Source organism: Uloborus diversus, chromosome 7, assembly GCF_026930045.1.
Source record: "Uloborus diversus isolate 005 chromosome 7, Udiv.v.3.1, whole genome shotgun sequence".
NCBI classification, from domain to species: Eukaryota; Metazoa; Arthropoda; class Arachnida; order Araneae; family Uloboridae; genus Uloborus; species Uloborus diversus.
In genome coordinates, this window is record NC_072737.1 from 4,399,324 (window position 1) to 4,412,769 (window position 13,446).

Here is a 13,446-nt window from a genome sequence, read left to right on the forward strand (position 1 = left end):
GGGGGCGATTAGTAGTTCACACTAAGATTTTTTGATGCTGAATTGGGTATAACAAAAAAAAAAAACCTCACGATGAATGAGATGCAGACTTGTATGTCTCTCGTGTGTACTGTCTTGAGCAGGTAAACGACAGTATTTGCAGAAATGAGTTTTCGAGATATTTGAAGAATTGTGCGCTGGATTCAGTACTATCAACTGGGAAATGTTGGAAATATATTTTTTTTTAGCGGAAACCAAATAAGTTAGTTTGTACAACAAAGCTAACGTACAAACAATGATGACAAAATGCAAAAAAAAAAAAAAAAAAAAAAAAAAAGATAAAATTGCAGTTATAGCCCTTTACCTGCACACGGCAGTGTAGACCTCTCAATCTCTGGTACTTGTGATTAGGGTTAGTTTTCAGTGCCAGTCGTCAAACATTTTTTATATTCAGGATTTGTATGAAAAAATAGGGCGAAGTTTAGTGATGGTGACATACTATTTTTAACCGACGAAAAAACGGAGGAGGTTCTCAAGTCGACACGTATATATATTTTTTTTAAATGTATGACTACACATAACTTTTTACAGAATAGTCCGATTTTGAATATTCTTTTTTTATTAGAAAGGGTATAGCCTGAAGTAATTCCCCTATAAATTTGAGGGAAAAATTCCTACCCTAAGGGGGGGAGAGGGGGTGATTAGTTGTTCACTCCAAGATTTTTTGATTCTGAGTTGGGTATTACAAAAAAAAAAAAAAAAAAAGCTCACAATGAATGAGCTTCAGACCTGTATGTCTCTTGTGTGTACTGCCGTGGGCAGGTAAGCGGCAGTATCTGCAGAAATGAGTTTTCGAGATATTTGAAGAAATGTGTGTTGGATTCAGTAGTACTAACAATAAGAAAATGTTGGAGTTATATATTTTTTTCAGCGGAAACCAAATAAGTTAGTTTGTACAACAAAGCTAACGTACAATAGATGACAAAATGCAAATTCGTCAGCAATTTGTGTTATCGTAGAAATATCGATCACAGTAGGAAAATGCACACGAACATCTTTATACAGTGCATTATTCTTTAGGAGCCACTGCAATGCCACTTGAAGTTTACCTATATCAATTTGAAACTCCTAGAATGTTCTAAATTTTCACGACTTTCTACTACGAGCACTAATCCAGTTTGATTAGGTTCTAGCGGAAGTTATTCCGCCAGCTCGACCACATCCTGAGCAAAAAGGATTGAATGCCCTTTGCACCAGTCTTGGTTCAAACGATTTTGAACTTTTATTATTTTAAGAGAAATGGCACTATGCAAATAAAACGTTTCTCAATTTCCGATAACTCATCAATTTCTGTAGGTATTGCAGCTACCGACATTTTGTTCCAATAGGCCTGGGGTGGAGTTTTATGTTTTTTAATATTGTTTGAACATCGTGAACAAGTAATTATATTACCTAAAGCTACCAGTTCGTTTGGCAAAATAGAGCCTAAATTTTTAGTTTGCAATTTCCTACGTTGCTGAGGATAAAAATTTTTTTTGCATATTGAACACGACAAGTCAGCATAAACATTAATTGATTTCTTAAAGTTTTCTGCGTTACACTGGTTTCTTCGCTCGCGAGCTGCTTGTCGCATGGCGCTCAGACAATTAGTTCTCTCCTCGGAAGATTCGTGAAGTACCACCATTGCTGAACGGTTACGAGCAGCATCCAAACGCAGCATACGTTCGTCCTCAATTTCATTTGAAAGTCGCTCTCTTATCAGATCTAAACGATGAGGGCGTTGCTCTTCACTCTCATTTGAAAGTCGCTCTCTTATCAGATCTAAACGATGAGCGCGTTGCTCTTCACTCTCATTTGAAAGTCGCTTTCTTATCATATCTAAACGACGAGCGCGCTGCTTATCACCTTCTTGCAATAACCTATCGTTATTGTAGCTTCTCATTCTCGACAGTCTTTCCTCGCGCTGACCTAAACTCTCCTGTGAACGTGTTAATGTAATTTTCTCTTCTGTTTGCTTCCAACCTTTTTTCTTTCTCATTAATAGATTCTTCTAAACATCTTTTCCTCATCCGAGCAGCATTTTTTGTAGGCCTACCTATGTTAGTATACAAAGCCTGCTTTTTAAAAATTATTTATGTAACACAACAGATAATTGTTAAAATACGATTATATATATATATATATATATATATATATATATATATATATATGTTAATAGCTAAAGTAATGTAGGTAGCTATTTTAAAAGTAATCAAAAATATAAGCATACAGATTATAGCCACATTAGTAGCTTATAGCCACAAAAAATTATAAAATAAAAACTTTTTAACAAAAAAATTGAACCGCCGAAAAAACTGAAAAGCAAAAAATAATAAACCATTTTAATTAAACCTTAATAACTAAGTTCTTAAACTGATGTAAGTATACATAAGTATATATTTTTGTAATAATTTAGAGTTTTTAATTAACCTTAATAACTCAGTTCTTAAATTAATGTAAGTATACCTAAGTAGTTTTGAGTCGGTGCCAAACAATAAATAAACAAAGATCCCTAAATTACCTAAATTTAAAGAAATAACCAAATAAAATTAGCAATGTAATGTGAAATGTCCGGCGATAAACATAAATGTTTCAAAAAATGCTCCCTCCACACGCCATCATTAAATCATGAATACTAGTAGATCGTATACAACAAAAAGTACCTCTCGTTGGAGCTTTGAAGCCTTTGGGACCTCGCACGAGAGAGGCAAACAACCAGTGAGAAAAATCTTCAGGATCATGTATGCAATTAACGGCTACAGTTGTTATGCCATACTTACGCTGAATGACCCACAAAACCATTTATTTGAGCTTTTAACAAGATGAGAAATCCTTCTTCAGTATGATGAACAATGATATAAACATTTTGACTGTTGTATATGAGGCAAAAGCTCAGTAGCAGCCAAATACTCGACACGTGCTTCTTCGAGACCACTCGACGACGTTCGGGTTTAACTTCGTGAACGCTCGGCATTTTCCAGCGAAGGGGCGTGTCGCCATACGCCACCGCTGCGCCTCACGCTTTACAAAAATAATTAATTAGCTTGTTTGGCACCGACTCAAAACTACTTAGGTATACTTACATTAATTTAAGAACTGAGTTATTAAGGTTAATTAAAAACTCTAAATTATTACAAAAATATATACTTAGGTATACTTACATCAGTTTAAGAACTTAGTTATTAAGGTTTAATTAAAATGGTTTATTATTTTTTGCTTTTCAATTTTTTCGGCGGTTCAATTTTTTTGTTAAAAAGTTTTTATTTAGATACCTTGTCGTAAACTCTACCATTTTGCTGCTTCACGGAATTGATAGGAAAGGTTTGCTGACTCGAAATATTTTATTGCATAAAAATGAACCTTTATTTGACTGCTGCTTAAACAGTTATTCTGTTTTTGTTCTGTCTTTTTCTGTTCTGTTTTTCTTACAAGTTGAGCCACACCATCATGTCTGCGGCATTGAGATAAATTTACTTTACGTTCCAGTTTGTGGAAATTCTCTGCTTCAATGAGATATCTGTCTCCAGCTCGGTTATTCCCTATTCCAGACTGATGGCAAGGACGTAGCCAAGGGGTGGATCCATGGGGTCCGGACCCCCCCCTTCCCCAAAGACCCCTGTCCTTTTTTCTCAGTTGTTGCATCTCGCATCAACAAAATTTTTTCGAAAGATAATGTTTTTACAAAACGCAGCATTTTCCCCTTAATATTCCCATTAACCGGCAATTCTCTCAGCGCTTGAGTCAATTCAGAACACGAGAACCTCGTGCAGCAACTACAGGTTCCCAATTTCCGTCTGCTTTTTGCTTTGTCCGAAACGGGGAAATGTCCCTTTCTTCTTTCAAACCAGCTGGGTCGTGTGACCTTGAAATTCAGCCCCTCGCCTTTGGTCCTTCAAATTGCCATCGGCAAAGTAAAAACAAGCATTTATTGCCACTTTCGTCGTATCCCACAGTCTCATTGGTGTGGTTTTCTTTATTTCTTTCTCCTTTCTTTTTGGATTTTCGTGGATTTCGTTGACGCATGTTGTACGAAAGACAGCCAGAGTGAGGTGTGTTCCTGGTGAATCAGTAATTGAATTCCGATTCTTTTCTGTTTTAACACGCATTTTTAATCTACGTCATACTTATAGGAAACATATCTTGAACAAATCCCCCCAAAGCTACTAATTCTGCTTTAGCATGCCTCCTCTTTTGAAGTTTGTGCAACCTTGGACCCCCCCCCCCCTTAACAAAGTTCTAGTTACGTGCCTGCTGATGGTTCCATAACAAGGAGGAAATTGCAGTCTCTGCATGGGATAACCGAGCTGTATTGCATGTAACACTATCATGTCTGTTAAGTCTTCAAATAGAAATGCAGTATTTTTTCTACTCACTGAAATTCAATTTACTCTTACTTTTCAACACATTCCAAAACTTTTTGATTGTATTCTATCCTTTCTTATATAAAATGCATACACTGTTAAAAATTTTCCGGAAAATTTACGGTAATTGTTACTGGCATCCATGTTGCCAGTAACTATTACCGTAAAAATCAAATGTTACTGTAAAATTTTACGGTTTCCTTGGTAGGCCGCAGCAACCAATTGGCGCTGGGATCCCTTATTTCTCCGGTAAAAATTACCGTAAAAATCGGCGATGCGTTAGCCCGCCATTTTACAAACAATTACCAGAAAATCTTCCTGAATTTTTAACAGTGTATTAACCATTTCACATGTTATAAAGTTACACTACACACAAATAATAGTAAAAATATTTAGCATTACTTCAGCTAGCAACCGACATTGGAAACAAAGGATTAAACTCTGTCGCAAAAAAGTACATGCGCCCAGAAGAAATTGACAGGAATGTAATTGGGTAAGAGACGTGCAAATGATTAAAATTTGTTCTAAATATGTTCATTTCAGCCCTTGCGTGAGAGATTTCTTTAAATCCTGGAATGATTTATGCCCGTTTGTTATTCCTTTCTCCTTGTTTTTCGTCTTTTCTTTCAGTTCTGTTCTTTTTTTTTCTTGCTACTTTACTGTGGTACTGAAATGGTTTAAAACTTCAACTTGTATGGTGAAAAGAACAACCAGAGCTAGGAACAATAAGGCCATATTTTGCAGTAAGTTACCGCCCTAAGCCAGGGCTAAGGCAGAAATACTTAAAATGCACCACCAGCTCAGTTATTCCATCCGAGGACAGCAGTTTCATGCTGTTTAGCACTCATCAGCCCGGAATAGGAATCACATGAGCTGGAGGCGCACTTTTGATCTTTGTGTTGAAAAATCTTTGAGTTGAACCGCACCATTGCTGCGGTCACTCATCTGGTGTGCTAATTCTTCATTAGCTACCAATTTGTTTGGCTCTCTTGACTCCCTTAAGAGGTTTTTCGCCTCCAGCTCATGTGATTCCTATTCCGGTCTGATGAGTGCTAAAAAGCACGAAACTGCAGTCCTCGGATGGAATAACTGAGCTGGTGGTGTATTTTAAGTAAGACCATTGATGGGTTCAGCATAAAATATTAAATTAGTAATGGCGGGGAGGGGGGGACTTAAGATTGGGGTTGGGGTTTGAATTTACACTAGGTTACGCAATACTGTCATATAGGCGGGTCATACAGATGGGCTAATGCCCCCTCACTTTTTACAGTTAAAATTTAACATTTAACTAAATTTTCATCACAGATTGATTTATTTCACGAAAATAAAAACTGAAAATTCAAAATAAATGGACTTTTTTAACGTTATTTCTTAAGAATGGAACTTTTAGTTGGAAGGGGGGAATCTACAGTGGTCATCCATCAAGATTTTCTGGGCTAAATTATACATTTTGTAGCGGTCACTTAATCAGTATTCTGAAAAAAAAAAAAATATATATATATAGCTCAATTCTACAAAAAGGGGAGGGGGGCCGCCTATGAATCATTTTTCGAGACTATTTTATTGAATTCTTCAGAAATGATAAGCAAAAAAATTAGCAAAACATATTGCAAAGGAAAATAAAATACGAATTTTCAGGAAACTGCACAAGCTTGTTTCGCGTCCACAGGGAACTCCTTCTCAGCGCAAAGGAAGTGAGCTTATGGATGAAAAGACACCCGACAAAAGACATCCGATATCCTTTTGTAGGAAATAATGTAAATAAAACTGCTTGAACGAACTGAATTGGAAGTGTAGAAATTTCAGTTCTTGTTGGACGTTTTGAAGAGATTCCCATCAATCTTTTGATTTGATAAACCTTTTTGTTTTCATGTTATATTCATCTCTGTTTTGCCATCAGAATAGCAAACATCCTGTTCCCCGCGAGGGGAACTCTTGAAGCTGTTGGTTTTATAATGCACACTAATTCGTCTTAATTCCTTTTCAGCAATCACCTGGACTTACATGACATTGTACTTCACCAAGCATGTCAGCTGATTGACTCTGTTGTATTAATGCAATTGAAGACATTTTCGAACTCTTGATGACAGACGATTAAGCAGTCCCATTTTAATAACATTCGAATATTTTCTGAGTTCAATAATAGCGCATTGCTGTACATTTCAGCCATGGCGCATCAAGCCTGTACTGAAGAAAAGCAGCATTATTCTTGTGAATACTGCTTGAAGATTTTTACTGAAGCTTTGGAGTTAGAGGCCCATATGAGAGTTCATGCTGAGAAAGAAACGTATTCGTGCCAGTACTGCTCAAAGCCTTTTCCTCGAGTTGAAAAATTGAAGATGCATTTAAAAGTCCACACTCAAGAAAAAAACTTTTGTTGTGATGTTTGTCCTAAGTCGTTTTCTTACCTTTCCAGTTTAAAGAATCATCTAAGAGTCCATACTGGAGAAAAACCGTATTCTTGCGATGATTGTCCAAAGTCGTTTTCTGAATCTTCAAAATTGATACGACATCTGAAAGTCCATACTGGAGAAAAACCGTATTCTTGTGATGTTTGTCCACAGTCGTTTTCTGAATCTTCAAAATTGATAAGACATCTGAAAGTCCATACTGGAGAAAAACCTTTTTCATGTGATTGTTGTTCTAAGACATTTTCCGAAGCTTCAAACTTGAAGGTGCATTTGAAAGTCCATACTGGCGAAAAACCGTATTCTTGTGATGATTGTCCAAAGTCGTTTTCTGACTTTTCAAAATTGATAAGACATCTGCAAATCCATACTGGCGAGAAAACATATTCTTGTACTGATTGTCCAAAGTCGTTTTCTGACCTTTCCAGTTTTAAGAGGCATTTGAGAGTCCATACTGGCGAAAAACCGTATTCTTGTGATTATTGTCGAAAGTCGTTTTCTGACCTTTCCAGTTTTAAGAGGCATTTGAAAGTCCATACTGACGGAAAAACGTATTCTTGTGGTAAATGTCCAAAGTCGTTTCCTGACCTTTCCAGTTTTAAGAGGCATTTGAAAATCCATACTGGCGAAAAACCGTATTCTTGTGGTGATTGTCCAAAGTCGTTTTCTTTCCTTTCCGGCTTTAAGAGGCATTTGAAAGTCCATACTGGCGAAAAACCGTATATTTGTGATGATTGTCAAAAGTCGTTTTCTGATCTTTCAAATTTTAAGAGGCATCTGAGAGTCCATACTGGAGAAAAACCTTTTTCGTGTGATTTTTGTCCTAAGACATTTTCCCAAGCTTCAAACTTTAAGATGCATTTGAAAATCCATACTGGCGAAAAAACATATTCTTGTGATGATTGTCCAAAGTCGTTTCCTGACCTTTCCAGTTAAAGAGGCATTTGAAAGTCCATACTGGCGAAAAACCGTATTCTTGTGATGATTGTCCAAAGTCGTTTCCTGACTTTTCCAGTTTTAAGAGGCATCTGAGAGTTCACACTGGAGAAAAACCTTTTTCTTGTGATTATTGTCCAAAGTCGTTTTCTGACCTTTCCAGCTTTAAGAGGCATTTGAAAGTCCATACGGCGAAAAACCGTTTTCTTGTGATGATTGTCAAAAGTCGTTTTCTGATCTTTCAAATTTTAAGAGGCATCTGAGAGTCCATACTGGAGAAAAACTTTCCTCTTGCGATTGCATGAAGCTTCAAGCTTGAGTGCGCATCTGGAAATCCATATTGGCGAAAAAACGCATTCTTGTGATGATTGTAAAAAGTCGTTTTCTGACTTTTCAAATTTGAGGAGGCATCTGAAGGTCTATACTGGAGAAAAACCTTTTTCATGTGTTAGTTGTGCTAGGACCTTCTCTCAAGCTTCACACTTTAGGAGGCATATGAGAGTCGATGCTGGAGAGAAACTATAAACGTGCGAATGTTGTTCAAAGTCGTTTGTTGACGCTTCAGGCCTCATGAGAATCCATATTGGCAAAGGTTCATTCATGCGAACACCATTCATGGTCATTTTCTGAAGTTGGAAAATTTGAGAGTTATTTAAAGAAGAGTTATTTAAGAAAAACCATTTTTTTGTGATTTTTGTCCCAAGTCTCTTTTAAAACATTCTAACTGGAGAGGCATCTACGCCGTACAGGCGGAAAACATTGGTGAATGTGGTAAACGTACAAATGTTGTGGTAAAACATTTTTCCCACACTTGAAGATACATTGGGTAGTGAGACGCAAAGGCGTCCAAGTGCCAAGATTAAAAAATTGGAGGTAATCAGTCCAAGTGGTAGGAGAACCTCTCCTCTGTTTTCGGGGGAAAGATGGTACTAGTAATCTTAGTAGCTGCTGCTGTTACAGCATGATTTGGAAAAAGATTTCAATGAAAGCCAACTAGGATCCTAAGCTTAAAATTGTTTTACTCAGAATAAGGTCCCTATATATACGAGCCGACGCATCAGCTTAAGATTAGCCTTTTTGGATCGGAGCGCGAGTTTGAGTGGTTGTCTTTTCTGGCGAGGTATCGCGTTTGGTGATTGTTCACTGTGAGCAATTATTAGCCGCACGTGATTTGTTTGTTGAATAAAATTTATTTTTGCCAAATAAGGTGAAATCCGAAACTTTGCTGTGGTAACCCAAGAAGCAGTGCAACAATGAAAAATCCGATTCAAAATGGCTAAACTTAAGCTGATGCGTCGGCCTATCTATATAGCGGCTCTAACTCAAAACTTTAATAATCCCTTTGCTTCTCACTGCGTCATATGAAAGCGCATACTGGCGAGAAACTGTGTAAGTGTGAACAGTGCTCAAAATCATTTTCTCTTGATTCAAGCCTAGTAACACACATGGCAATCCTTCACTGGCAAAAAAAAAAATATTTTTACTAAAATTGTCCAAGAGTCATTTTCTGATCTTTCAAGTTTTAAGAGGAATCAGAGTCCATGCTGGGAGAAACCATATTTGTGAACTTTGCTAAATGACATTTTTCTTAAACTTCTATTTTTTTCGGAGACGTATGTGAATCTATATTGGTGAACGTTGCTCAAAGTCGGTCTTTTCCCTTTACATTTGAAACAGCTTATTAAGCACCATACTCAAGAAAAAAAAAAATAATATGAATTTTGTTTAAATGCATTTATGAAAGTCTTATTGTACTTCAAGTTATGTTTTTTTTTCTACTTTTTCTTAAATAGATATGAGATTCTATGTGGGAAAAATATCATAATGAAAATATCATATTTTATTGTATATCCTGAGCTGCCAACTGCTACGAAAAAATCGTAGTTTCTACGAATTACAGCTTTAAACTACGACGCTTCGAAAGTGAGTCCAAAAACTATGATTTTTTTTTTCATTTATTAGCCCAAGAACGCATTAAAAAATTAAAAAAAGATTATTAATTTGAATTCTGAAATTTTGAATTCAAATTATGTTTTTCGCAATCACGAGTTGTGACTGGGCCCTACTCATTGGGGGCTATTGTTTCTAGAAACAGCTCCTGTACCCCCCAAGCCTACCCCTCCTCCTGGGCGGTTACGTGTGTATAGTTGTGCGTGTGTGTATGTGTAGGCACGCGTGCGTGCATGTGTAGGCTTTGTGTGTGCGTAGACCTGTGTGTGTGTACGTAGGCGTGTGTGTATGTGTGTAAAGACCATAGGCGGATTTAGGACTGAGCTCCTGGGGGGGGGGGGGGCAGGATTTTTTAAATTTTTTTAAGCAACATTTTTATTGCCCCCCCCCCACTCCCATGTTTTTGTCTGTTTCCTGCGATACATAAGTCCATGCTTTACTTTTCTGTGTGTCGTTTTCATTAATGCGTGTTTTCATGCTGTCCTTTTTGAATTGACCTTAAGAGAGAGAGTTGGTATTAAGAGCAGGGGCGTAGCTAAGGGGGTGGTTTTGGGGACAAACCCCCCCCCCCCCGAAAAGTTAGTCTCAAAAAAAAGAAGAGAGAAGAGAAAGGAAAAAATTCCAAGCGATTACACACACACATATATATATATATATATATATATATATATATATATATATAAAAGAAGTAACCCCCCCCCCCGAAAGTCGGATCTAGCTACGCCACTGATTAAGAGATTGATGCAGGGCTTCCTTTTAAGTGGGAAATAAAATATCCCCAATTTTAGGGGGCCGGGTTTTTCTACCTCGGAGGGAATTTTGTAAAATGGATATAAAATTCAGCATTTTGAAGCCTTATAAAGGTTAATTGGATAGACATAGAAATTGATAACTAGATTATACAGTTGTACAGTATTGTTCAAACTTTGTAAGAAACAGCCATTTTAAGTTTGAAAGAAAAAATAAACTATAGATTTCTCATTACAACAACCTTTTTTTAATTATAAGTAGTGCAGAAAACGAAAAGGAATAGAGATAGTGTATCATTTTTTTCCTGGCTAAACAGATTAACAATATGCAGTAGAAGTAATTGGAGCCCACTTTGCTTAGGATTTTCAAAGACTTATCTAATTATTTTCAAGGACTCTAGAATAAATAAAATTATTTAATGCATTTCATTTGTACTTTCCAGTCTGATATTTTAGTACTTGATTGTAACTTTTTACAGTCCTGTTCTAACTTTGTGAGAAATAGCTATTTTAAATTTAAAAGAAAAAAGAAACCATAGTTTTCTTATGACAACAACTTTTCTTCAGTTGCAAGTGAGGCAGAAAACGAATAGAAATAGAAGTAGTGTGTATTTTTTTCCGTGCTAAACAGATAGACAATACGCAAAAGAAGTAAGATAAAAGCAATCAATACAAAAGAATTTCCAAAATACTGCATTCGGGATTGAATAAATAACAAGATAGCACGGACTTTTAAATATGTGAGGCACAAAAATTTATTTGAAATAATATGTTACCAACGTGAGGACTATGATTTTTACATTTTTAATACAGGATGTGGCAAGGAGTTGAATTTGACATATTTTGGCATTCTTCCCTCCTCTACCATTTGTTAGAAATTTTTAAATTTAACGTTTGTAGCCACACGTTTCCAAATATTCAAGGTTTTCAAGCACTTAAAAATGAAATTAGTTTTTCAAGCAATTTCCATTTTTTAAGGAACGAATATTTTTGGGAGTTAGGGACCCACTTCAAAGCAGGGGCCCTAAGCAATAGCTTGTTTATCTTATAGGCAAATTCAGTCCCATTTGTAATTCACTCTTACCTGCAAATTTTTGCTTGATTTTTTTGTAATTTTTACGAAAATTCGGCAGTTTTTACGGTTAAAGGATTATTTATCGCAATCTTTGTTAGGCTTTTATAAAATTTCAGCAAATTTTTCCAAAACTTTTGATGACTCATTTAGATTTCCATAATGCCAAGGACTGATTCACTTAGACTTAGATGATTATGACTTACTTTACTTTTTAAACAGTATTTATAAAGTAATAAGTAAAATTGTACTCTCCCTCTAAGTAAAAAGATTCATTTAATCAAAACACTCAGATAACTGAAATTTATTCAGTTTGCGATAGTATTTATTTTCTCTCTCTCTCTTTTTGAGAGAGAGGGGGGACAAGGAAAAAAAACTGTTTTTTAGAATTTCTCAAAAGGCCAATTAATCAACTAAGAACATAAATATTATGCACAAATATACTTTAAATGTGGACACAAATCATAATGAGTAGATCGTTCTGTTAGCGCGAATAAGGGTGGGGGGGGGGAGTTTTTTCCCCTTTGCTTTAGTTTCTAATTTGATAAGATAATCTTCAATTATAAGTTGTTGCAGCTTAATGTATTACTCGTTCAGCCTATATTTTCATTCATATATTTGCCCAAATGGTTTTCAGTCCAAAATAGTGAATTTAGACACATTTTCAGCACCCGAGTGACAGCTGTACTATTTGTATATTTAATGTTCGTTTTTTTTTCTTTTCTTTTCTCTCATCAGAAAAGGACATTCGCTTTTCGCTTCATTTTTATTTAACTATTCAAAAAAAGAGAAAAAGTCATGATTTTTTGTTTTAAGATGTTGGAAGATGTGTTGTTATTATATAAAGTCCTACCAAAACTGGGGAGCATTGCCAGTTATGCCCCCCTATAAATCCACCCTTGCCCTTCTGAACTATTCAAAAAAGAAAAAATTATATATATTTTTTAATTTTTTCGAATATGTTTTTTGTTACTATATGAAGTCCTCCCAAAACTGGGGGGGGGGGCATTGCCCCCCCCCCCCCATAAATCCGCCCATGCCCACCGAAACCCGTTGGAATAGCCTTTATGATTCGTTGAAGGTGATTTTGGTTGTAAAATGCCACATGGAGGAAATGAATCTGAAGTTGCATATGACGTGTTCCTTTAGCGATGAGCAGTAGTGGCGCTAGAAAATGCTCGACGGGGGGTCAAGCTTGCCCGACAGGGGGACATAGACATATGTTTAAAATGTATAACTTCCTCCTCCCCCCATCTTTCAGTTTTTCTGATACATTTAAAATAATCGATCTTATCTCTAATAAAACGACTTAAGATTTTGCATTTGTAGCCTATTTTCCAATAAAAGTAAAAGATATTTATTGGAACTAGATTAAATGATAAAAACGTATCTACTAAAGTTTTATATAAATGGTACAGACACAAAACGAAAATATGAAATTAAAAATGAGAAAATGGGCTTTTGCGATAAAAACCAAGTTTTCGTGAGGTCATGAAACTCAACTGGTTACAGTTAATGTTTCTTTTATTTTCGCAAACTGAAATAATATTTAATTTAATAAACTATTTACGTAGTGCTAATAATTGCTTCAAACGTAATAACTCGCATGAAAAGACAACCACTCAAACACGCGCCTACTAGTCGTTACCGGTCGTATTCGTCGAACGTAAGCATGGGTTGCGTTCCACGAAACTCACCGGTAGGCCGGTAAGTAACTGGTTACTAACCGAAGCGTTCTATGATCAACCGGTTACCACAGCGGTTACCATTCAAAGCAGTTGATTAGCTGTCACGTGATTAACCAACCGGTCGAGCTCGTCGAACGTAACCATAGTCGGATCCGAAGAGCAACATGTGGAAAATAATACTAACTGTAACCCATCAATGCTGTTTACGCGGGTCATATGGTGCGCGCCGTGCTTCTCATTTGAATTAGTCACTTTCTTCAAATT

General features: G+C 36.2%; 1 protein-coding gene across 1 annotated transcript in view; it reads left to right on the forward strand.

The window, feature by feature from the left end:
• LOC129226186 (zinc finger protein 271-like) overlaps positions 1 to 13,446 on the forward strand; it is a 77,502-nt gene that overhangs the window by 42,847 nt on the left and 21,209 nt on the right. Inside the window, exon 4 of the mRNA XM_054860786.1 lies at positions 6,546 to 7,110. Within this exon, the coding sequence (XP_054716761.1) occupies positions 6,546 to 7,110 (565 nt within the window). The remainder of the gene's footprint in view (positions 1 to 6,545; positions 7,111 to 13,446) is intronic.